Here is a 22,643-nt window from a genome sequence, read left to right on the forward strand (position 1 = left end):
CATAAATCTGAGATAGGTCAGAAAGGAGGGGGCAGCTGCTTTGCTTAGAACTGCCATTAACAGCTCCTGTACTATTCATTGCCTGCATGTTTTTGAAGTTGTTTAGAATAAAAGGCTTTAAACCCTTATTGCCTGTTCCTGGGTGAGGAATGAGCAAGAGTGCTCCGGCCTCACGACACAGGTGGGCAGCTATCAGAGTGGGATGGTTTAACTGGTGTCCTGCACTGACTCAATGGCCCTCTGGCCCCTTCCAACGCTACTATTCTATGACAAGCTTTTGTATCCAGTGGGCCATGATGTTACTCATGTGCTGAGACTGGGGAACGTCTTGGGTAGTGAGTGCAGCTGCTATGGATGCCAGGAGGAGAGCCTTTGCCAAGCGGGGGTTGAGGTGGGCCCCATGAAGAGAATGGATTGGGAGGGGGAGAGAACACACTTCTCATGCTTCACGCATAGTCCCAGGGTCTGCAGCAGAGAGCAGGCGGTGTGCACAGGATGCTGCACATCTGCCTTGGGTGGCACAACCAGGAGCCAGGCACTGCAGCATGGAAAGACTGGTCTCCCTGGAGGCGGAGGCGTGCACAGGCCATTGCCATGCAATGCTCTGGAAGCCTCTCGGGAGCAATGTGACGGCGGCGACCAGTCAGAGGCCCAGCCCCACCCAGCGAGAGGAGACAGGGCTCCGTCTCAGCATCCCCCAGGGGTCAACTGCTATGTGAATGACAGTGAACAGTGGATGGATGGTCTCAGCCTCGAGCCATTCATTCTCTGAGGGGGGTGGTGTCAAGTCTCAGCAGGGAGCTCCCCAGGTGGTGTCAGTCGCCTTGGAACCGATGCCGGGGGCAGCACATGGGTCAGGGATCTGGTGGAGCTCCTCTCAATTCCCCTTCCAGCAGTGACATGAGCCAGGTCCTCTCTTGGAGCCAGCGATTGTGACTGGACAGAGGGCAAGGCCAAGCAGATCCTCAGAACTGAAGGCTGATGGGGGCTCTTGTGGCACCACCTTTTTCTTTGGGGGCAACAGTGACAGCCATTTTTTGGTGGCATTTGCTACTTTCCTGGCCATACAGCTGCCAGACAAATCACCCTGTCAGGGTGAGTGCAAGTCAACGGGGGGGGGGGGGGGCTCCCTGACCACCAAAGTGGTGTCAGCAACCTGAAGGGCCTTCTTTCATAGCTTGGCCTTCAGGCAGTCAGCCCAGCATCTCTGGGTCTGTTTTTGAAGGCCTGACAGGGCAAACAGGCCTCCACAACATGCCCCTCAAACAGGCAGAGGAGGCAAAGAGCCCAGCCATGGGGCGCGGGGAGCCGCTGTTGCAGCGGGAACAGTTCCTAAATGCCACCAAAGATGCCATTGCAGTAGATGGGGAAGGTGGGCAAGAACAAGGCAAGGACAACTCTGTGGGGAACTTCAAGAGCGGAGATAGAAAGAGGGTAGAAAAGTTGTTTTTGGGGGGGGGTGTCAGATGAGAGAGTGGATTCATGAAGGAGGAAAGAACATGAGGAGGAGGCTGGAGAGAAGAAAGGATAAGAAAACAATGGAAGGCTCGATATGCAAGTGAGGAGAGAAGCATTTCCCAATCTAGGCACAATGGTGTCCAAAGAGGAACTGATGAGATGGACAAGGAGTCTCCCTCGTGCTCCCATGAATCAGGGAAGGGAGGGACTGCCACCCAACTGGATGCTCGCTGCAGCAGCTTCCTGACTCGGAGCAGATGCACAGCCCACGTGGGAGGCAGAGACCACAAGGGAGAATGGAGGGATCAACTCTTATGGGAATAGTGCTTTTGAGGCAAAACTGAAGGTGCATGTGCTTTAGGAGCAACGCCAACAAGTGGAACCCAATGGGGAACTATCTTGGTACTGCCTTCCAATATCAGTCTCGAACTACCCAAACACCAAACTCAAACTATAGGTTTGTCATAGAAGTTGATCCTATGGGTCTTGTAATGTTTTGGTCCTGACCCTGGCATAGTTGTAGGACATTTAGTACAAAATGTTGTTGCCTTAACCCAACTGACCTTTACTGTTGATATCAAGAGTTTGGCACCGGTTTGTGCCGACAGACTGCTCCTTAAGGAAGGACAGATGCAATGCCAGATGAGGGTCAGGGCTGGGGTAGGGGAAGGGGAGGGGAGAACTGTAGTCATGGGGGGAAGCCATTAGTATGGATGAGGTTCTCATTCTGCCACTGCGGTGGTGGATGAAAAGGAAATGACTGGGAGGCAGGAGCTACACCCGGAGCTGCCCAAAGGAAGGAGCCTGGAACTAGCAGCTAAAGTGAGAAGGTTCTGAAAGACTGCTCGGCACAGGCATCAAACCTATCAATGTGTGCGACAGAAAACCTGTCAGAGGAATTAAGGGACCACAACACACATGTCTTGAAAACAAGTGCCACTCTGCTCCAGGATGTATTTTGATACAAGAAGCAAGCATCATCATTCAAAAGGCACAGAGGCCTGATACCAGCTTTAAAAGTGTTCACATTTTTAGGATTAAAACATTCAAGAGCGGACAGAGTAAACATGACAATAAAAATAAAGGTTATTTCTAAAAATTGTCTGAAAGCTATAATAATTCAACTTCAAGCATAAATCCGAAAACACAGCACCTTGCAGATATTTTGGGAGGCAGGTGATGGGACTGCAGTGACCCTGATTCTAAGCCCCACTCTGATCCATTAGAAAGACGCTGGTGCAAGTATCTGCCCGGGTAACACTGGACCAGTGGCTGATACTCAGCCTGACCTACTTCACAGACCTGCTGCTAAGGATAAAATGGAGAGGAGGGCAGATCATGCACACCATCTCAGGCTCCTGAAGAAAACGGAGTGCTACACATGTAACAAATGCACAATACTCTTCAACAGGAGGAAAAGGGTAGGGAAAAAATTGTGCTGGGCCAGATATGTTCTGGGTGTTCCATGCCTACAAAGTATTTCCCACTCCAGCAATTTCCCTCCCCTTTCTTTCATTCTCAAGTGGCCTTTGTCACCTGGCATGATAGCACAGCACTACCTAATTTAATAATGTGAAGACATCACTAAGAAGAAATAAAGTGCAAAGGTTCATTCCAAGAATCAAAATGCTTGAGCCTTTTTGCAATACTCCCATTAAAGAAAGGTCAACTATTCTGATTCTGGTGAAGTCTGCTGTTGTCCTTCCCAATTCTCACTTTTGGCTCAGCTTTTGGAAAAGATGAGTTTTCAAGAAAATATTAAGTTTACCACAAAACTTCCCGAACTGTTGTCAAAGAGTGCAGAGTAAGTTGGCCAAAGGGAAACCCTTAATGTGCTGCCCTCTCTGGCACAAGGCATCACACTCTGCTGTCCTACTATCACAGAATCCAAAATAAAGCGCTTACTGCTTCTGCTTCTGAAGGGTCATACCAAACATTGATGTATGGGTGCTGCAAAGCTTCATCCACTGAGATTCTTTTTGCTGCATCGATCACCAGCATTTTGGATAACAAGTCTCTTGCCTGACTGGCTGCAAGAACATTTTGTACAGGATTTAATTTGGGGCAGTAGGAAAGCAAGGAGCAAGCAAGACACAAAATAAAAGTGAACTGATTACATAGATTTGGGGATACAACCAAACCAATAAAGAAAGTAAATAATTTCTTGTTAATTACTGGCTCAATATTGATGTGGATAGCTACTCTTGCCATAGCGTGCACAGGGGGAGAAGGTCAGGCAGAATAAAAGAATAAAACTTCACCCATAAAAGTTCACACAAGTGTTTTGTCTCCCACATTGCTAGGGAAAAGTTTCTAAATTTATCAGGAAAAAAACCAATGAAATCTTACCCTTCAGTTTGTTGTGCTCAGAGTCAACAGGAAAGAGGACATCTGGGAAGAGCTTCTCAAAACTGTAGCCGGCATATTTAGGCCTGTTCTCCACATACGTTCTTACTGTTGGTTGCAGCTTTTTCATGAATTCGGGGCAAGGTGTTCCCAGTTGCTCAATAACCTTATTCCATTGATCAATATCTGAGATCAAGGAGCTAAGAAAAATTGCATATCTCATGTTCAGGAAAAGGGCTATGTTAAAAACATACCAGTGAACAGGACACTTGTGGCTGGCCAACATCAGAAGAGCAAAAATGAACAACTACAGAGCCTAGCAGTTGCTCTCCTTAACTATGGCAGTTGTTAATCACATCAGGGCTGGGGAAAATCACATCTGGTGCACAGAAGACATCTGGAAGAACAGCCAGTGAACATTTCAGGCACTTCAATCTGAAGAGCAATCCAATGGCCCCTAAGATATCACAGATGCCCGCCCCCCTTCTGAGGTCAGAGGTAGCACTCTTGCATGGGAAAGGGCTTGCCCCTCATCCAGGGAACAGCCTTCGTGCCTAGCCTCTTAGGTCAGAAGACTGACCATGGGCAGGGAGAAAAGTGGGCACTCCAGTGGGTGGGGAGGGGAGGAGAATGGGGAGACTAGGATATGAGCTGCCTGGAGCATCTCCCAGTCTTCTTCTCTATTTGTTCAAAATACCATCACTAGATGGAATTCATTGCCTGTCTGGGAGACAAAAACCCCTTGAACACAGGATGGGGAGGCCAAGACCACCACCACTGCTCCTTCTGCCCTGCTGGCTTCAGCCTAGGAGGATGCTGGACTTGTGAAAGCCTTCAATTTCTGAGACTTCTGTGCCTGTACAGGCTTTCAGTGATGCACAGAACAGGAGACTAACCATCTATCTTTCTTTGCACAAGCCTCTGTACATGAGCAAATATTTCTCTACAGCCATAAAAATATTAAGGTACTTTTGCTTATGCCACCACCAGGGGACCAGAGAAAGTCAGGCAAAATAATTTTGATTTAAGGATACTTCGAAATCAAAAGCCGCTATATACTATGCCATGGGTCCTCCAACTATGGCCTGCGGGCCAGATCCAGCCCGCCATGCCCATTTATCTGGCCCGCCTCAGAGGTTTTGGACTCTCTGAGCCCGTGCCCGCCGCCACCCGCCTCACTCCATGTGTGGGGAGGCAGCGGCTTGCTTGCATGGAGATCGTCTTGGACTCGCTCGGAGAAAATAATCTCCTAGCGAGCAAGCCGCTGCCTCACGCACCCACCGCTGCCTTGCTGTGCGGGCCAGCCCCCGCCTCACCCGTGCACCCACCCCTGCCTCGCCATGCCTGAGCACCCTGCCCTCGCCTCAGCGCAGGCACCCTGCCCCCTCACCGGCCCACACGCACCGCCGGCACCGCCTTTCCAGCCCGCGCCCGGCACCGGCACCGGCACCTTTCAACTGGCCCCCTGTTGAAAAAGTTTGAGGACCCCTGTGCTATGTTCTTCATTGCATCCCTAGCACATATATTAGGCTAGGAATCAATAAAGGATCTATATAGAGTGCTCAGCCTTTTTTCCATTGAAAATAGGAAAGACATTTTGCATTAACACATTCTAATTGTTTTAGAAATAGGCTTCCAAACACAGGTCTCTTATCAGTCGCTTAGAATGGTGGAAGAGAAAAAAAGGGCACACAAATTGTTTATACACAGAAGAGTTCCCTGCAAATATTACAACTATCCATCTAAATGAGGAAATTGGCCACACACTAGGCACCAGTCTGCACTCACTGGACTGGCCTGCAGGATGCACTGTAGAATCTGAAATGTATACTTCAATATACCAGCCACACTGAGCACATGAAACAGAGCCATGCGTAAGCAATCCTCTGCCTGCTGGGGATTCTGACTGCTCTCTGGAGACAAGCAAAGGAAGCTGGAGAGGACTGAAGAGCCCTGACACTGGCCACGCACTGTGTTTCCTGGGAACTAATGATCCTGACTCTTTTCTTTCCAATCTAATGACAACTGGACACTAAAAGCAAGAGAACATAAGGATAAACAATTATGATTGAGGAAATAAAATCTGTTTTAAAATAGAAAAATTGTCACTTTAAAAATAATCCTCATGTTCTCATTCTCATCCAGTCAAAATAACAGGGAAACATTGGTGAGCAAAACGGACTTTCTGCCTTCACTAAACTGCCCATGCCACTTCAACAAATTTTAAGTCCATTTTAACTACAGAGGTCAGTAAAGTTTACTGTTACCTAGTTCCAATCATAAATGTGTCCGTATGGCCAGGGCGACTTATTTTATATTGTATGTTTGTATTTTATTCTAATGTTTATATTTTTAATTTATGATTATTATTATTTAATTTATTGTTGTAAGCCGCCCGGAGGCTTCGGCGAATGGGGCGGCATAAAAATGTTTTAATAAATAAAAAAATGTACGTATCTGTTACATAGTGAGCGGCTTTTCCCTTGGAAAGTCTTCACAGGCTTGGAGCATTAAAAAGATGTGTACGGGTATGGTCAGTGCAGGCTTGCACAGAGACCTAGCTAACTATTAGCACCTTACTCGCATCAATGGCTATGATACTCTGATTTGATCTGCTTTTTAGGTGCATGTACAGACATCTTCATTACTTCTGACTGCTACGAATCATAGTAAAAATAAAAAAACAACATTCTAAAATACCCTCCAAATTTTTCAATTTAGCTTTATGAGCACTGTTCTTTAAGTCTTGCAGGCAGTGTCAGGCAGACTGATTCAGCTCTCAGGACTCCTGCTGCAGGAGGAGTTCCCCAGCCCTCCGGTTGGTGATGCAGCCTGCCAAGCCAGCAGAATCTAAGAACAGGGAATACCAACTTAAAACTCATAACCAGATGTCAGGCTTGCCTACTAATCCTTTCAGAGCCACAAAGAACCCATCTAACGCAACATATTACTTTACCTAATAATATGGATTAACCACTCCCCTCCCCATGCGTGTGTGTGCACACACGCACCCCTGAACCAAGAGGTACTCATAGGAGAGTAACACTTTCAAACTTTCACCAGAAAAACTATTTTGAAATCTTCCTTACTCTGAGAATTACAGGATAAAGTGTTACCAAAAAACCCCTGACTGAACATGCAAGATGCTACATCAGAACTATTCAGCCTATCCATATGCAAGGTAAATACATGTGCAGGCCAAGTATTGCTTTAGCTTACAAGCTGATGCAATGCATTTGATGCTGTCAACTGGTATTTACCTCCGCAGTAATCAGGGAACACTTGCCCTGCAATAGTGACATTCAGAGGTAAGCATAATTATAATATTCAATAAATGAGTTGCAGTTGTAAAATAACTTCTAATCAGTACACTCAAAAGTGACAGAGAAGAAAACAGAAACACTAAATATACTATTTTGAGCAAAGGCATTCACATAAAACTGGAGGTAACTGTTCTATTAAAACAGAAGCCTAAAGCAATCATAAATCATTAAAGCAATATATTTGGGTACAAAGAAAAGGCAAAGGCAAAAGCAAAATGCAATCCCAAGATAACCTTCAGGCACTGTGAACAGGCCCTGGTGCCACCCTGTTCCAAAGTTGTTTTCTACTCATGGCAGGTGGCTCTGTGAATAGGAGGACCTATTTTCCTGAGGCCGTTTTCCATGAGATCTGGAATATTCCATATTGTGTGGGAAAGCTTTCATGGAAAGGGGAGGCTCTCCTCTTCATAAAATCTTCCATATGTAGAACATTAAAAAATGATGACTAAGGTCGTGGGGCTAACATGCTTTCACTCCTGATGTTTACTTGCAGAGAATCTGTAATACCTGAATAGGGTTTAACTATCCAGTGGATCTCACACTATGCTTTACCTGTGACATCCACCAGCAATACTCCTGTTCAAGCCAAGTTAGACACAGATACAATTATCTAGGATGTTCCTGACTAGTTGAACTGTTAATCAAACACAAACTTTTTAAATATTGTAAATATTTACTACTTTCTTACAAAGTAAATATGCCTATACAAACCACTGAAGCTCTTAAGAGGAAAAAACAACTTTTCAAACAATGCAATTTTAAAGCCTCATTAGCTGGAGATAGCATTATATGATGTTGGAAAGGAAAATGCTAGAATATATTTTAACTTTTTAGAGTTCAGTTCTAGGCCCACAGTAAGGATACGGTCTGTACCAGGAAATAATACACCACCTTTGATCATTTCTCCCATGATGCACCCCACTGACCAAATGTCAACTGAAAATAAAATGCAATGACATTAACTGACTGAAAGGAAATTAAAAAAAAAAGCTTTAAGGAGGGGAAAAAAACTACACCCGGTGATAATAAAGAGCACTGCAGGATGAAAACAAAGGAAAAGGTGAAGATGTGCTCACTATTATACCAGCAGAGACTATTTCCTACTGCTCGGTGCAGCCTCAGAAGAACTAAATTTCTTATGCTAACAATTTTGTTATACATATCAGAAGAAATTAAGTATTAGCCCTTTAGGGAGAAAAATGCATTTTCCAAGAAAGATTATTTGAGGGGAGGGGAGAGCCACCATGAAAGATTAGTTACCAAAAAATTCAGCAGCTGCAGCAGCACAAGGATACAGTCCCTTCCTGGAAAGAGGATTTTGTGGCAAACCATTTCTCCCATAATGCACCCAACAGACCATAAATCCACTATGTTTGTAGCACAAAAAGAAGAAGCAAAGCAAACTGTCACTGAAAATTAAAGAAGTGGCAGGATAGAATACGACTACATTTCATTAACTGCCGATAAAGGACCAAGGAAAGGAAGAAAGCAACCATGGGATCAAGTGTAAATGTATTTCTAGAACACATACTTGGCTCCATCTGCCATAAAAGGTCTTTTTGGTAACATACGATGTTCCCACAAGATGTTCTACGTTCCATGCAGCTCACACAGGGGATGTCCCTGATAGACCTTAATGCTTTGAAGGTTATTTTTTTATTATCAGGCTAATAAAGAAGTTATGAGCAGTCATTGAATTCCTCAACAAGGAATTTAAGGACTGGAATGTTAGGAAATCCACCGGCAGCCTCTTAAATTGGTACTGAGAATCAATAATGATATGGAAGAGGATCAATAAATTGCAACTTAGTCCCAGCGAGACACAGGTAGGGGCAGATGATTCATCTGCTAAGAGAGGTGCAGTTTTGCTAAAGGATCAGGTCTGCAGGCCATTAACAATCCTACACTTAGCCGTGTCACTAGGCCAAGCAGACTCTGTGGCAAAGACTGCCTTTTATCTGATTAAACTGTACCTCTCCTGGACAAAGATGGCATGACCACAATTATCCATATTCTGCTAACAACTAGAATTGACAACTGTAATACATTGTATACAGGTTTGTCTATGAAGGCTGTTTGGAAATGACAGTAAAATCAAAACATGGCCATCAGGTGTTTGCAGTCTCACCATATCTCACCAATAAGGAAAAAACAGTATTGGCTTCTGGTCTGTTTCTGAGTGAGTGCTTGCCTCTCCCTATACTTCTTGGGACCCAAATACCTGATGGAATGTCTACTTTCATGCCAGCCTATGTGTGTATTGCACATCTAAGTTTTGGAAGCTCTCCTCCATGTGCCCTCCGCCATCCAAGACAAGACATAAGTGCACAGCAACTATAAGAGAGCACCTCACTGGTTTTAGAACGCCTTCCTTAAGAAGCGTGCCTGGTACCCACTTTCTGGACATGCACATGGTGGGCATGTCGTGAGCAGAGCCAGCTGGAGCCGGGGGTCAGACTAGATGGCCTGGGAGACCCCTTCTGACTCGCTCTGTTTCTCTGTTTCTTCTTCCTTTGCTATCAAGTAAATATGCTTTATTTTCATATGCTGTCATTTATTATGTTTTATTTCAATTTTTGAATTGCATCTTGGTTTTGCTTTCTGAAATGGTGATATGTGAATCTTTAACAAATAGACTGTATTGAGAAACCCATGAGGACTAGATAATAAAAATTATTAGTCTAATAAATAATTGGCTTAAAGTACAATTAAATGCCAGCAAAAGCCTGGCTCAGTGCTAGAGCACATGCCCTGCATCCATACAGCCCCAAGTCCACTCCTCAGCGTCTCCAGGCAGGAAGGGAAAAGTCCTGCCTGAAACCCAGGGAAATGCTGCCAGTCGCACTAGCGATACAGGACTAGGTATGCCTAGGAATACTCAGTCCAAGGCAAGCTCCCTAAATTTATACCCCTAAATTTAATCCTCATTTATCTCTAAAATCAATGGTGGTTGAACACCCTTAGACAGCTGGTTATATATGATTGAATTGTACATTAACATTCTATTGCGATACATTCCCTGTGAATAGCACTCTCCCTCCAAATGAACAGGAAAAAATGAGAGTTCCATTTGTCTGTTCCTGATTTCTGTTCATGAAATAATTCAATCTTTCACCAGCCATTTATTTTGTCTATGGAACCCAAAAAGCATTAAAAAGAAAATCTGATTTCCCGTGTTAGAAAATTTTGCATTTCTTCAATAACTCTTGTTAACTTTAATAAGACTAGGCATGAATGTTTTATTAAGATCACTGTACTACTTTTCCTAGTAATATTTTCTAGGATATAGGCAATGATTTTGCTAAAATATAAATGCACATTATTTGCAAAGCTTTCAATGGCACTGCTGGGGACACAGCTTGAAAGGGTGCAGAGCAGATGCCAGGTTATTTTCCATTTGTCAGAAAGCAGAGCTTTGATCTGTGCAGATAGCAGAAAGAGGCACAGAATGGACTGTACACTTCAGGCCTCAGCAGAGAAGCCATAGCTGAATGTTCCTTTAAGTCAAAAACTTCCTGCAAGGGGGAAAAATTCTAGCTTATCACAGAGAAAGGTTCTTGCTTAGACCATTTTCTGCTTGCTTTCTACCGGTAGGGAAGTTCTGGTTTTTAACATGCAAGAACATTAAAAAATGTAATCCTCCCACAGCTTCAAAGTGGACGTTTCCGTATGAACATGAGGGCTGCGAATACTGCTGGAGCTTTCAGTCTGCAGATACTGTGCAGCAAGGGTTCCCAGGCTTGATGGGCCACTGCACTCCTGACATTTTGACACTTGTGGGCACTCTCATGGAGGGGCTACGATAGCTTGCCCAATATGGCTACTATAATGGGTGTGGCCAGTCACAAAAACACCTACTTCTTAGACAGCAAACTGGTGAAGCGAGATGTAAAGGAACAAGTACAAACAGCTCCTTTATATAATAATCAAAGAATGACTTCATTAATCTTATTCTAAATTAAGTGACCCTGAATCAAATCATACAAGGTAATATTTTTCTTCACTCAGGCAAGTGCCACATAGAGTATCTATATAAGAACGATCAAACCTGACTTCTTTTAAACACCTCGCTATGCTTCACTGCCTTCCATTGTCCATTAATGAATTCTTTAAAAAAATGAAAACACACATGCACAATCCCCAGGTATACTTTTGTTTCTTCTTGCGTCATTGCTGAGTTATGACTGAACTTTTTCATATGAGATACATTGTACACTGATGCCCTCTATGCTGTCTTTTCTTTAAAGAACAGACTATGATGGAAAACCTATGTATGTACACTCCGAACTAAGATCCACTGCATTTAATAGGGCCGATTACGTGAGCTTATGATAGCCTGAGAGATTCATGCAAGGGCCTGTATAAGGAAAAGCCACCTACAGAGAAGGGCCAATTCCAATTTTAAAGTGGAGCTGATGCAGTATCTTTGACACACACATGCATTCTTGTCATTTCTGCCCACAATCCTCCACACAATGCTCCAAAGAAACTTGGAAAACGCAACAGTGGCCACAGGATTGGAAAAGGTCAGTTTACGTTCCAATCCCAAAGAAGGGCAATGCCAAAGAATGTTCAAACTACCGCACCAATGCACTCACTTCACATGCTAGCAAAGTGATGCTCAGAATCCTACAAGCTCAGCTCCAGCAGTGTGTGGACCGAGAACTACCAGAAGTACAGGCAGGATTTCGAAGAGGGAGAGGAACTAGAGATCAAATTGCCAACATGCTGGATCATGGAGAAAGCTAGGGAAATCCAGAAAAACATCTACTTCTGCTTCATTGACTATGCTAAAGCCTTTGATTGTGTGGATCACAACAAATTGTGGCAAGTTTTTAAAGAGATGGGTTGCTCAGACTTCCTAAGGCCCAGTTGACTTCACATTCCAGGATGTCTGGCTCGAGGTCAGTGACTACCCCATTGTGGTTATCAGGGACGTTAAGCTCTTTTTTGTATAGTTCTTCTGTGTAATCTTGCCACCTCTTCTTAATCTCTTCTGCCTCTGTTAGGTCCCTACCATTTTGGTCCTTTATCATGCCCATCTTTGCATGAAACATTCCCTTCATATCTTCAATTTTCTTGAAGAGATCTCTGGTCCTCTCTAGTCTATTGTTTTCTTTTATTTCTTTGCAATGTTCATTTAAGAAGGCATTCTTATCTCTTCTAGCTATTCTCTGGAATTCTGCATTCAGTTGGGTGTATCTTTCTCTTTCTCCCTTGCCTTTCGCTTCCCTTCTTTCCTCAGCTATTTGTAAAGCTTCCTCAGTCAGCCATTTTGCTTTCTTGCATTTCTTTTTTCTTTGGGATGGTTTTAGTTGCTACCTCTTGTATAATGTTGCGAACCTCCGTCCATAGTTCTTCAGGCACTCTGTCTATCAGATCTAATTCCTTAAATCTATTTGTCACCTCTACTGTATATTCATCAGGGATATGATTTAGGTCATACCTGAGTGGCCTAGTGCTTTTCCCTACTTTCTTCAATTTAAGCCTAAATTTTGGAACAAGAAGCTTATGATCTGAGCCACAGTCAGCCCCTGGTCTAGTTTTCACTGACTGTATAGAGCTTCTCCATCTTTGGCTACAGAGCACATAGTCAATATGATTTCTGTATTGACCATCTGGTGATGTCCATGTGTAGAGTCATCTCTTGGGTTGTTGGAAAAGAGTGTTTGCTATGACCATCGTATTCTCTTGACAAAATTCTACCAGCCTGTGCCCTGCTTCATTTTGTACTCCAAGGCCAAACTTGCCTGTTATTCTGGTTATCTTTTGGCTTCCTACTTTAGCATTCCAATCCCCCATGATGATAAGGACATCATTTTTTGGTGTTAATTCCAGAAGGTGTTGTAGGCCTTCATAGAACCGGTCAACTTCAGCCTCTTCAGCACCAGTGGTTGGGACATAGACTTGGACTACTGTGATGTTGAACGGTTTGCCTTGGATTCGAACTGAGATCATTCTGTCATTTTGGAGATTGTATCCCAGTACTGCTTTTCCTACTCTTTTATAGGCTATGAAGGCTACTCCATTTCTTCTGAGGGATTCTTGCCCGCAGTAGTATACCTGATGGTCATCTGAATTAAATTCACCCATTCCTGTCCATTTTAGTTCACTGATTCCTAAGATGTCGATGCTCAGTCTTGTCATCTCTTGTCTGACCACGTCCAGCTTGCCTTGATTCATGGATCTTACATTCCAGGTTCCTATGGAGTATAGATCTTTGCAGCATCGGACTCTCCTTTCACCACCAGATACATCTGCAACCGAGTGTCCTTCCAACTTTGACCCAGTCACTTCACTCTTTCTGGCGCTACGAGTACTAGCCCTCCGCCCTTCCCCAGTAGTGCATTGGACACCTGAGGGGCTCATCTTCCGGTGTCATATCCTTTTGCCTCTTGGCACTGTCCATGGGGTTTTCATGGCCTTTTCCTTCTCCAGTGGCTCGCATCTTGCCGAGCTCTCCGCTGTGACCTGTCCGTCTTGGGGGGGCCCCGCATGGCAGGGCTCAGAGCTTCACTGAGCTATGCCAGCCCCTTCGCCACAGCAAGGCAGTGATCCAAGAAGGAGCCTCTATATGTAACTGAGTTCAATTTGAGTCACTCTTAAAAGATGAGATCAAGGCAGACTTAACATACAGGAAAACCACTTCACAGCTGGCACAAAATGTCCAAAAGGCATCTTTTATGTAAGATCTCACACAAGCAACCTCCCACCCCATACACAATGCCTTCTCAATGTTAGATAATGTTTCCTAACTAGCTTTACACACTGTACTGGGCTTAAACATGCTACACACTTAAGGGATGGTGTCATTTTAAACACTTAGTTCCAGCAGCTCAAGAAAACTTAATGATGTGCGGGGGGGGGGGGGGGATAAAAAGCACATTACAGTAAGTAACGAAAATTAAAGTGGCTGACCGTTTTCTTTGTAGCCCATTCCCAGGATGACCTCTGGTGCTCTGTAGTAACGAGTGACTACATAAGGTGTCATCATAAAGCTGGTTCCGGCTGTTCGAGCCAGTCCAAAGTCAAGAATCTTCAAAGTGCAGTCCGATTTTACTACTATATTGCTAGGTTTCAAATCCTTAAAACAAAATTGAGAAGCAGCAGAAAGGGACAGATGGAGAACCATGTATTTTAAAACATGCATGAAAATCCTCGATAGGACATTAAATGGCACAGTACAACCAATTCAGCTGTAGCTCATACACTGACACAATTCACACCACACAGTGATGAATCACAGAAATGTGTTCGGTGCACGTGGCCACCACATGCACATGGCATGCAGCTCTCTTCCTGGGTGAGTGAGGGTTGTGCTGTGCAAGCCCGGCACAACCGTGGGGCTTATAACGTTGCTCCTGTGAACAGAGCAGCGTGTATGATCTTTTCATCAGTTATGGGGTCTAGACTGAGAATGTTCTGAGAAAGAATTCACACATTAACTTAAATTCTAACCACCTATGAAAAGCAACATAGCAGCTGATTTTAATTCAGCATGCTCTTTGTGACAAAGTTCAGCAATGATACAGATTCACCTTCGGGTTACTTGCAATCTCCTTGGCTCAAAGGAAAATGCTGCCAAAACAGGAGTTTTAAAACAGGTGCAATAATACAACTAACCCTATGTATAATTCCAGCTGAGTGGAGATGTTTAATACCGCATAACATCTGATAGAGGAGATAAGACATTCGTTCATGGTCGAGCTCCATCTGAATCACTTGGCAAAGGTTTGCATCCATGAGCTCCATCACTATGTAACTGAAAGATCATAAAATAAAATGAGATGAGATGACAGAAGTATCTTTGATCAGCTGTGCACTCATAGTAACTAAATATGCTTTACAAAAATCACACTTACACATCTTGAAATTCTTCCAGTGATTTCTGTGGCGTGAAGACATTCAATAGGCCAATGATCTGTGGAGAAAGATGGTCTGAAAGTCCTCCAACAGATGCTAACTAGTATTAATTATCAGTACTATTTATTTCATTTCTATATGGCCCCATGGCCTCTCTGAGCAGTTTCCAACAATGTATAAAAACAAAATAAAAATGCAATAAAATCCTAAAATCAAAACAGCATTAAAACAAAGTTAAAGCAGCAACTTCTATCAAACTTGGGACTCTTTTTATTATAGGCTAAAGAAACAGGACTTCGCATAGATTTAAATATGTTTTTAAGTTATCATAAACAGAAAGAGAAGGGTGTGGGGGCTGACTCAGCGGGCTCTATGTTTCTGATGATGGATGTTGTTTGTAGTTTTCTTTTTATTTTTTTTTTAGGATTATAATTTCAAATAAAACTTATTAAAAAAAACAAATTTAAAGCAGCTAAAATATGCAATAGGATGGCCCTGTAAAAAGAAAAACACCTAGGATGAGTAATTCCCTTAAGTTCCTGAGTAGCCAAGTATCTCTTTAAAAGGCCATCTTTAACCTGATGCCAAAAAATGGCAGGTTTGGTGCCAGATGGGCCAGTAGGGAGGCTGTTCCATAGACAGGGGTCCACCACAGAGACAGCCCTCCCTCCCTTTTCTTGCCTCTCTCTGGGCCTACTTTGGAGTTGGCACTTGGAGGAAGCCCCCAGAGATAATGTTCCAGTAAATCATGGTTTGGGGAAAGCTCCAACAGGTACTGCAGTTCCAAGCCGAGGCTTCATAGATTAAAACCACACCCTTGCACAGGGCCTGGAACAGACAAGTAGCCGGTGTATGTGGGGCAGAACTGGGCTTACGTGTTCTGATCTACGTCCCCATTATCAGTCTGGCTGCTACACTCTGCAGGAGCTACAGCTTCTGAACCTTCTTCAAGGCAGCCCTATGTAAAGTGCAGTGCACACTGCAGTAATCTACATTACCAGCATGCAGATGACTGAAACCAGGCTGTCCCTGTCCAAAGAGGGGCACAGAGGAGACACCAGCCAAAACTGGCAGAGGGCACTCTGAGCCACTGAGGCCACCTCAGTGACAAAGATGGGCCAAAGCACACCCCTCAATTACAAGCCTCCTTCTTCAGGGGGAGTGCACTACCATCTAGAACGGGATGAATACTTTCCGTCTGGGAAAAGAACCCCCCCCCCCCACCAACAGCATTTCAGTTTTGCCTGGGTTGCATTTCAGTTTGTTAACCCTGACAACGTGGTCCATTGCCACAGCCAGACACATCTACAGCCTCACGTGCTGACAATGAAAAGGAGAAACAGAGCTATGTGCCATCTGCATACTAAGACTAGCATATGGCAAACTTTCAGAAGACCCCACTCATCAGCTTCATGCAGATGTTAACAACTAGGGTGGAAAGAAGAGATTCCCACACTGCAGAATCCATGCAGCTGAACAATATTCCCCAAGAGTATTTCCCAGGAAGAAAATTCCAAACATGGTGCTGGAGGACAGCTAGCAAATACCCTGGACTGACAGAACGACTGACAAATGGCTCTTAGATAAATGAGTTCAGAGTTTTCCTTAGAAGCAAAAATAACAAAAGAAGGCAAAGCTCTCTAGAGAAGACGATTGTGCTCAGGAAAGTCAAAGGCAGAAGAGGAAAAGGATGATCAGACACAAGATGGGCTGATGGCAGCAAATAAATTCCAGCAGGCCTCAGATGACTGTAAGATGTCCTTGGGGCCAACATGTAATAAGCCCCAGACAATTGTAAAAAGTCCTTTTTCTTTTTTAATAGGTGCATTATTTCTCCTATTATGCAAGTAATTTTTCTTTTGTGCAATCCAATGTAAAAAAAAATCCGCACGGGCTATTGTATTGCTGAAATATAGGAAACAAGCTATCAGCTCAATACAGCATGATCCATGCTGAGCACCTCTACACTGAAATATGATTTGCTATTTTCTTCAATATATTTGTACGTTTTAAGTAATCCAAATTAACCAATATTCTACATGCACTGCAGGATCTCGTTAGGGCCAAAGCCACACGATGGGGCAACCAGGTGAGCATTCATATAGCCACTCAATTCAAGTGGACCTGGAAAGCTTACCTAATTTTAATTTTAAAAATATGCAATATAAGCATAATGGTACCTAACTGCCATGTTACTGCTCAATAGATTTCTGATATTGGAAAAAGAAGCTTTTGCAGTTATAAAACACCCGTCCCTCACTCATCTCTACACATACATGGGGTGCAGAAGTGAACAAAAGTTGCTCGTCAGTATTGTTTAAACGGTGCACAAATATACTTACATTTTTGTGGTTTACACACTTCATGAGGACAAGTTCTCTGTAGGCTCGCTTGGCATGAGTTTGGTTCTGAAATGGCCGACTTAGCTTCTTGATCGCAACATTTCTTTCAAGGGTAGCATCATAGGCTGCACTGTAGATAAAAGCGAACTGCCATAACCACATTCATGCTACAATTTACAAGAAAACTGGCCAAAGTTATACAGGCTAGCAGCATAGGCAGTCAAACATTTGGATCAGGTTAAACTTACTTTATCAACCCAGTACCATGGAATATCTGGAAGAAGAGCTATATAGCAGAAAGCCAGCACACATGTAGCTTCTATGAAGAAAAGATTGTCCAGAGGGATGCCCCTTCCTTTATGAGCTGTGAAAGAGGTTCTGCTCTATGCTTTCCACAAGTACCAGAGAGTGAGCTAGATGAACTGTAGCCTGATTCAGCATGGTTCTGACATTCTCGTATTCATGTCAAATTATCAAAAAAACCCTTAGTTTTTAATTATTTCATTTCTATATTTCCAGTAGCCAAAGTTCCATATTTGAGTGATGCAAGACAGGAAGTAATTTGTTTTATAGTCACTTGAACAATATGGCACAGCCTCCCTTGGAAGGTATTCTCAGTTCATCCTTACTACTTCTTGGAAACTGGCAAAAACTTTTACATTTCGTCTAACTTTTGGGTTAAAACTACTATTTCAATCGTTTTAATTCTAGAATGTTAATTTTATTGCTTTATTTTCTGTTATGTTAGGATTCCTTTTACTACATCTCCCTTATAGACATATACATCACTTTTTCACCTTCCACTGGAACTCCCAGGACTAGCCTACTATATAAATAGAAAGGGTGCAGTTAGAAGTTCAACTTTCACCCACTCAAATCTGGTCATGCAGTATATGTGCCACAGGCCAGGTGCAGTTTTGTCTACATTCCCACTCTATTTATTTAAAATGGAATTTCATCACTAAGATTTCTTAAAAGAGGAAAAGCCTTACCATACTATGCCCTGAGCACCTGACCCAATAGGTTTTAAGTTCTGGAATCGTTTGAGAACAGTGAAGGTAGAATCTCCAATCTCTACACTGTAGAAGTTGTTTTCACGTTTGTTTCTGCTCATGACGCCGTTAACTGAACAGCTTAATCTAAAAGACATGAAACTGGAAACACACAGAAGAAAATGTTACAAAATTCAAATTTAAAAACTGCACACAAACCTTTCTGCACCTTCTCCCAGTCATGCCCTTACAGAAATGGGAAGGGCTGTTCAGGAAAAAAGAGAATATGCTAATAATATATATCTCTTGTCCCATCAGCTCTAACCAATGGAGAATCAATGATACTAAAACCAGGAAAAAGAAAAGCGTATGATTTGTGCTGGACTGAAATGTGACATTTAACCGCAACAGTTGCCCAAACGTTTCAGTTTAGATCATCCATGATCCCTGGCTGCCCAAGGCTTCACTGCCAGCCCTCCGCAAGTAGCAGAATCCTGGTCAAAGAATCCTCAACCGTAAGTTGTTCTCCCCAACCTTCAGAAATAACTGGCAAGGCAAGGAGAAAGTAAACTGGGAAATCTCCATCAGTTTGGACTGTAATCTGAGCCACTTGCTCAAATCTGTTTTGAGGCGTAAGCCTGACAAGTTAGCTCAGGAGACAATCAAATATGTACATGATTCTGAGTTTTGCAGATGGTGTGTGGGTTCTAATCCAAGTATGATAAATTTAGAAGGAACCCCTGAGATCATCTGGTCCAACCCACTGCTTAATGCAGCCTGTGTACTGCAGGATGCAACTACAGCATTCATGTCAGGTGCCCATCCAGCCTCTGCTTAAATACCACAGTGAAAAAGAACCCGCCACCTCCGGGGGTGCTCTTTTCCATTGCTGGACAGCTCACATGGTTAGAAAGATTCTCCAAATGTTTAATTGGAATCTGCTTTCCTGAAATTTCTACCCATTGACTGTAGTCCAGAGAAACACAAAGACGAAATCAATATAGTGAACCACTATAACAACCAAACAACTTACTCACCATATTATTTGTGAAAAAAAATGTTTTCAATTGGCACCTGAAAGAAAAAAGAGAAGACACCGGGCGAATCTCCAATGGAAACATGTTCCACAAGTGGGGTGCTATTGCAGAAAAGGCCCTTCTCCCTTCTACTTCTCGTAAGGGCTGCAAAGAAATGCAATTTGCCTCAAAAATACCCTGCCCTCACAAACTGAGGCGAGGCAGGAAAGACACAGCAAGGCAGCATATTGTAAATCAGGTGCGGTCAATGGGAAAAAGTCCTGATTCAAGGCTAATTGCCTGGAGGAGCTGAAGATGAGGGAGGAGAAAGAACACCTGCCTGGGACTGTGCTTGCCTCCACTGATGCCCAAGCAGAGCTCAAGCAAGTATAAGGTGGGGCTTCCTGAAGCTGGATGAGGAGGAGGGAAGAGCATCTGCCTAGGACCCTGCTTGCCTCCATTAGTGTATAAACAGGTATATAAAGTATATAAAATCTTCTGTTTTATTCTGTGTTGCTTTTATTGTAAAACCATCCTGAGACGCTTGTAGTGGACGGCATATAAAAACTATAAATAAATAACTAAATAAATAAATAGTAAGAGATCGATAAAGTGGAGCTGCCGGAGGAGCAGCACGTTGAGAGGGCATGGAGGTTTGCTATGGTTGGCAGCTTTTGTCTTCAAAGTGGTTGTTGCCTCTTTTTGGAACATTTTAGTGCATGAAGCCTTATCTTGAAACATCCTTTAGCCATAACGAAGTTTAGGCTTCTTACAGAACTTTATTTAAAATCTCCACCAATATTATTTGAAAGACTTATGTAAGTTACATGTAATGTAAAAAAAAAGTAAATTACATTTTTTAATCTTAGGCATTTTTGTTTTACAAAGTTAGTTTTAAAGATTGATATTGTATTGCCCTTGGACTTTATCTCTTTTGTTTATTGCAAATTTTTCTATAACCTGTTTTTATAAAGTGGTTATTACACAGGCCTAGCATCAGTCAACCTTATCTAAAACATCATTTACCCAATGAAATCCAGAAATCTATATGAGACTACTGTGACCCTATACCTAGGGAAATAGAAATGGAAGAGAACCAGTGCTGCTTGAACCAGGAAACTGTAGCTTTCCCCCTAAGCAGTAATTCTGGACTACCAAATTGTATGCATTCAGAGCCTGAAACTGGACATGTCTTTCACAAGGGAGATTCTGTCTTACACTCCCATGCTAATTATCCAGTTAAATGGTCAATTGATCCAGGATTGGTGGAAAGGGCAGATTGCCCACCACCTGTCAAAATACATAGCACCTCATATAAAGAAATACTAAACATGCTCAGAAAGAATCTAGGTAAAGCTAAGTTGGTAGATGCAGAAACTGAAATCTCTACATTGTGCAGTTTATTAAGAGATCAATGTTCATCTAAACAAACAGCAAACAGGAGATAGGACTTGGGAAGGACTTAGAGAAAGTATGCAAAGGACCCTGCCTAGATTATCTCAAACCAATGAATTCCTAGTTCAGTATCCTGTTTCCAACAGCAAACAGATGAACCCTCATTGTTAACAAGCAATACACGATAGCTATAGTCTTTCCTAGCTCTTAGTATTCTCTATTTGAAGGGACACTGCCTCCAAAGTCTTGGAATAAGCAAACTGGTTAAACAAACAATATTTGCACATGTCATTTCCATTAATATCCTCCATGAAATGGCATTTCCTTTCCAAAAGACCCTCCAAATAGATGGGGCCTCCCACCAAATTCTTAAGCTACTGCAAAAATTTAGCTTCTCTGAAGTGTTTCTGTCTTCCTTCATAGTCAGTTCACAGCTTTCTCACCTAACAATTCTAGTATCTTTTTTAGTGCAATTCCTGCTTTCTGAGGTTTTTAAAGAAAATATTTTTCTTTGGTCTGCTGTACAAGCCCAAGAGTAAATAGGTTCAGGAACTCTAGAAGCTGGTTTTGAGTGATCACTTATTCAAAATCCACAATTCTGTGGTCTTTGCACACTAAACATAAAAATATTTCTTGGAACTGAATCCTATTAGAATTAAACATTTATCTACACATGATTTTACAGGTTTATTTTTAATCATAGCAGTGCCACGTTGCTAGATTTACCTAAGCAAATATACCTGTGGAAAACTTCAAGGCTGATTAATTAAAAAAAACAAAACAATAGAATAACCCTTCAACACACCTGCTAAATCCAACCTTGACTTCAGGGTTACAACTCAAAATATCCTGAATTCTTTAGTTGAATCAGCCAGAGGCTTTACCATATAGAATAAAAATACACAGAAATAAAAGCACATAAATTGCACTGAACTAAAATTGCCTTACCCACATTCTGTAACTTATAACAGAATAATCCATTACTCATATCCTCTGAACATCTATAAGTTAGCACTCTCATACAATAGTAGATCTTTTAGTAATACAGCTTAAAATGGCAATATTTGGCATAACTTTTTTGTTTTGATCTGCAAAAAGGAAAGACACAGAGAGAAGTTGATTGCCCTAAAACAGATAACAGTAGGGGAGTAATCAGCTTATTCCTTAGATGTTTATAGACAATACAAAACAACACACGAGCTACTGTTTCAATGCTGCCAACTCAGCATAAGTCTAAGGGATTTTTCAAAGGGATACTTTTCAATTGACCGCCAAGTACTGTTTGCTGATGGCACTATTTTCAGGCTTGCATAAGTAAACCTTGTCTATGTTTTAAGAATATTAAGTTTGCAATTAAAATGTCAATATATCAAAAGGCCACACCATGGTCAGAAGCAGTCATAAAATGCAAGTTACAAATCTGGAAGTATGTTCCATTAAACACAGGACGCCTTATAGCTGAACGGGCCTGGGCCGTGAGGGCGACTTCTGCCCACAGGCTGTGCGGACTCCGGAGCCCCAGGGACCCGTCGAGGGTCTCATGCGCTTGGGCCTTAGCGCCGCGGCTTCCGACCGTCTGCGGGCGCACCTGCCCGGGCGCGGCGCAGGACGAGCCGCCACGCGGGCGCGGCAGGGCCGCGCTACGCTGACGCATGCTCCGGCCGCCCGGACGGAAGCCGCGCTCCCCGGCGCCGCCGTCGGGCTGCGCGGCTCCGCGGTCTCCCGGGGCCGTCGCGGGGGGCGCCAGCGGGGGGCGCCGGGCGGGCGGGCCGCTCTGTCCGCCTCGGGGAACGCGCCGCGGAGCAGGCGGCTTCCCCCGCGAGGGGCCTTCGCCCACGGCGCTTCCTCCGGCCGCCGCGGGAGCGTCGGCTGCTGCGGAGTCCCCTGCCGCGCAACGGGGCTCCGGGG

At 43.3% G+C, this 22,643-nt stretch overlaps 1 protein-coding gene across 14 annotated transcripts in view; it reads right to left on the bottom strand.

Moving 5' to 3' along the window:
- The window catches only part of MAPK8 (mitogen-activated protein kinase 8), a 34,519-nt gene extending 12,198 nt beyond the window's left edge, over positions 1 to 22,321 (bottom strand). The window contains exons 1-10 of one of the 14 annotated variants that reach the window (XM_044448178.1): positions 21,684 to 22,302; positions 19,362 to 19,398; positions 18,325 to 18,486; positions 17,333 to 17,462; positions 14,990 to 15,048; positions 14,751 to 14,889; positions 14,046 to 14,211; positions 7,992 to 8,063; positions 3,808 to 3,990; positions 3,364 to 3,488 (exon numbers count right to left, since the gene is read on the bottom strand). In XM_044448178.1, the coding sequence (XP_044304113.1) occupies positions 3,364 to 3,488; positions 3,808 to 3,990; positions 7,992 to 8,063; positions 14,046 to 14,211; positions 14,751 to 14,889; positions 14,990 to 15,048; positions 17,333 to 17,462; positions 18,325 to 18,482 (1,032 nt within the window). In that variant the 5' untranslated portion in view covers positions 18,483 to 18,486; positions 19,362 to 19,398; positions 21,684 to 22,302. The other 13 variants (XM_044448182.1, XM_044448175.1, XM_044448180.1 and 10 more) reach the window with 13 other exon arrangements.
- Positions 22,322 to 22,643: the final 322 nt, after the last annotated feature.

This window comes from Varanus komodoensis, unplaced genomic scaffold (genome assembly GCF_004798865.1).
Source record: "Varanus komodoensis strain SLA01 unplaced genomic scaffold, ASM479886v1 scaffold54, whole genome shotgun sequence".
NCBI classification, from domain to species: domain Eukaryota; kingdom Metazoa; phylum Chordata; class Lepidosauria; order Squamata; family Varanidae; genus Varanus; species Varanus komodoensis.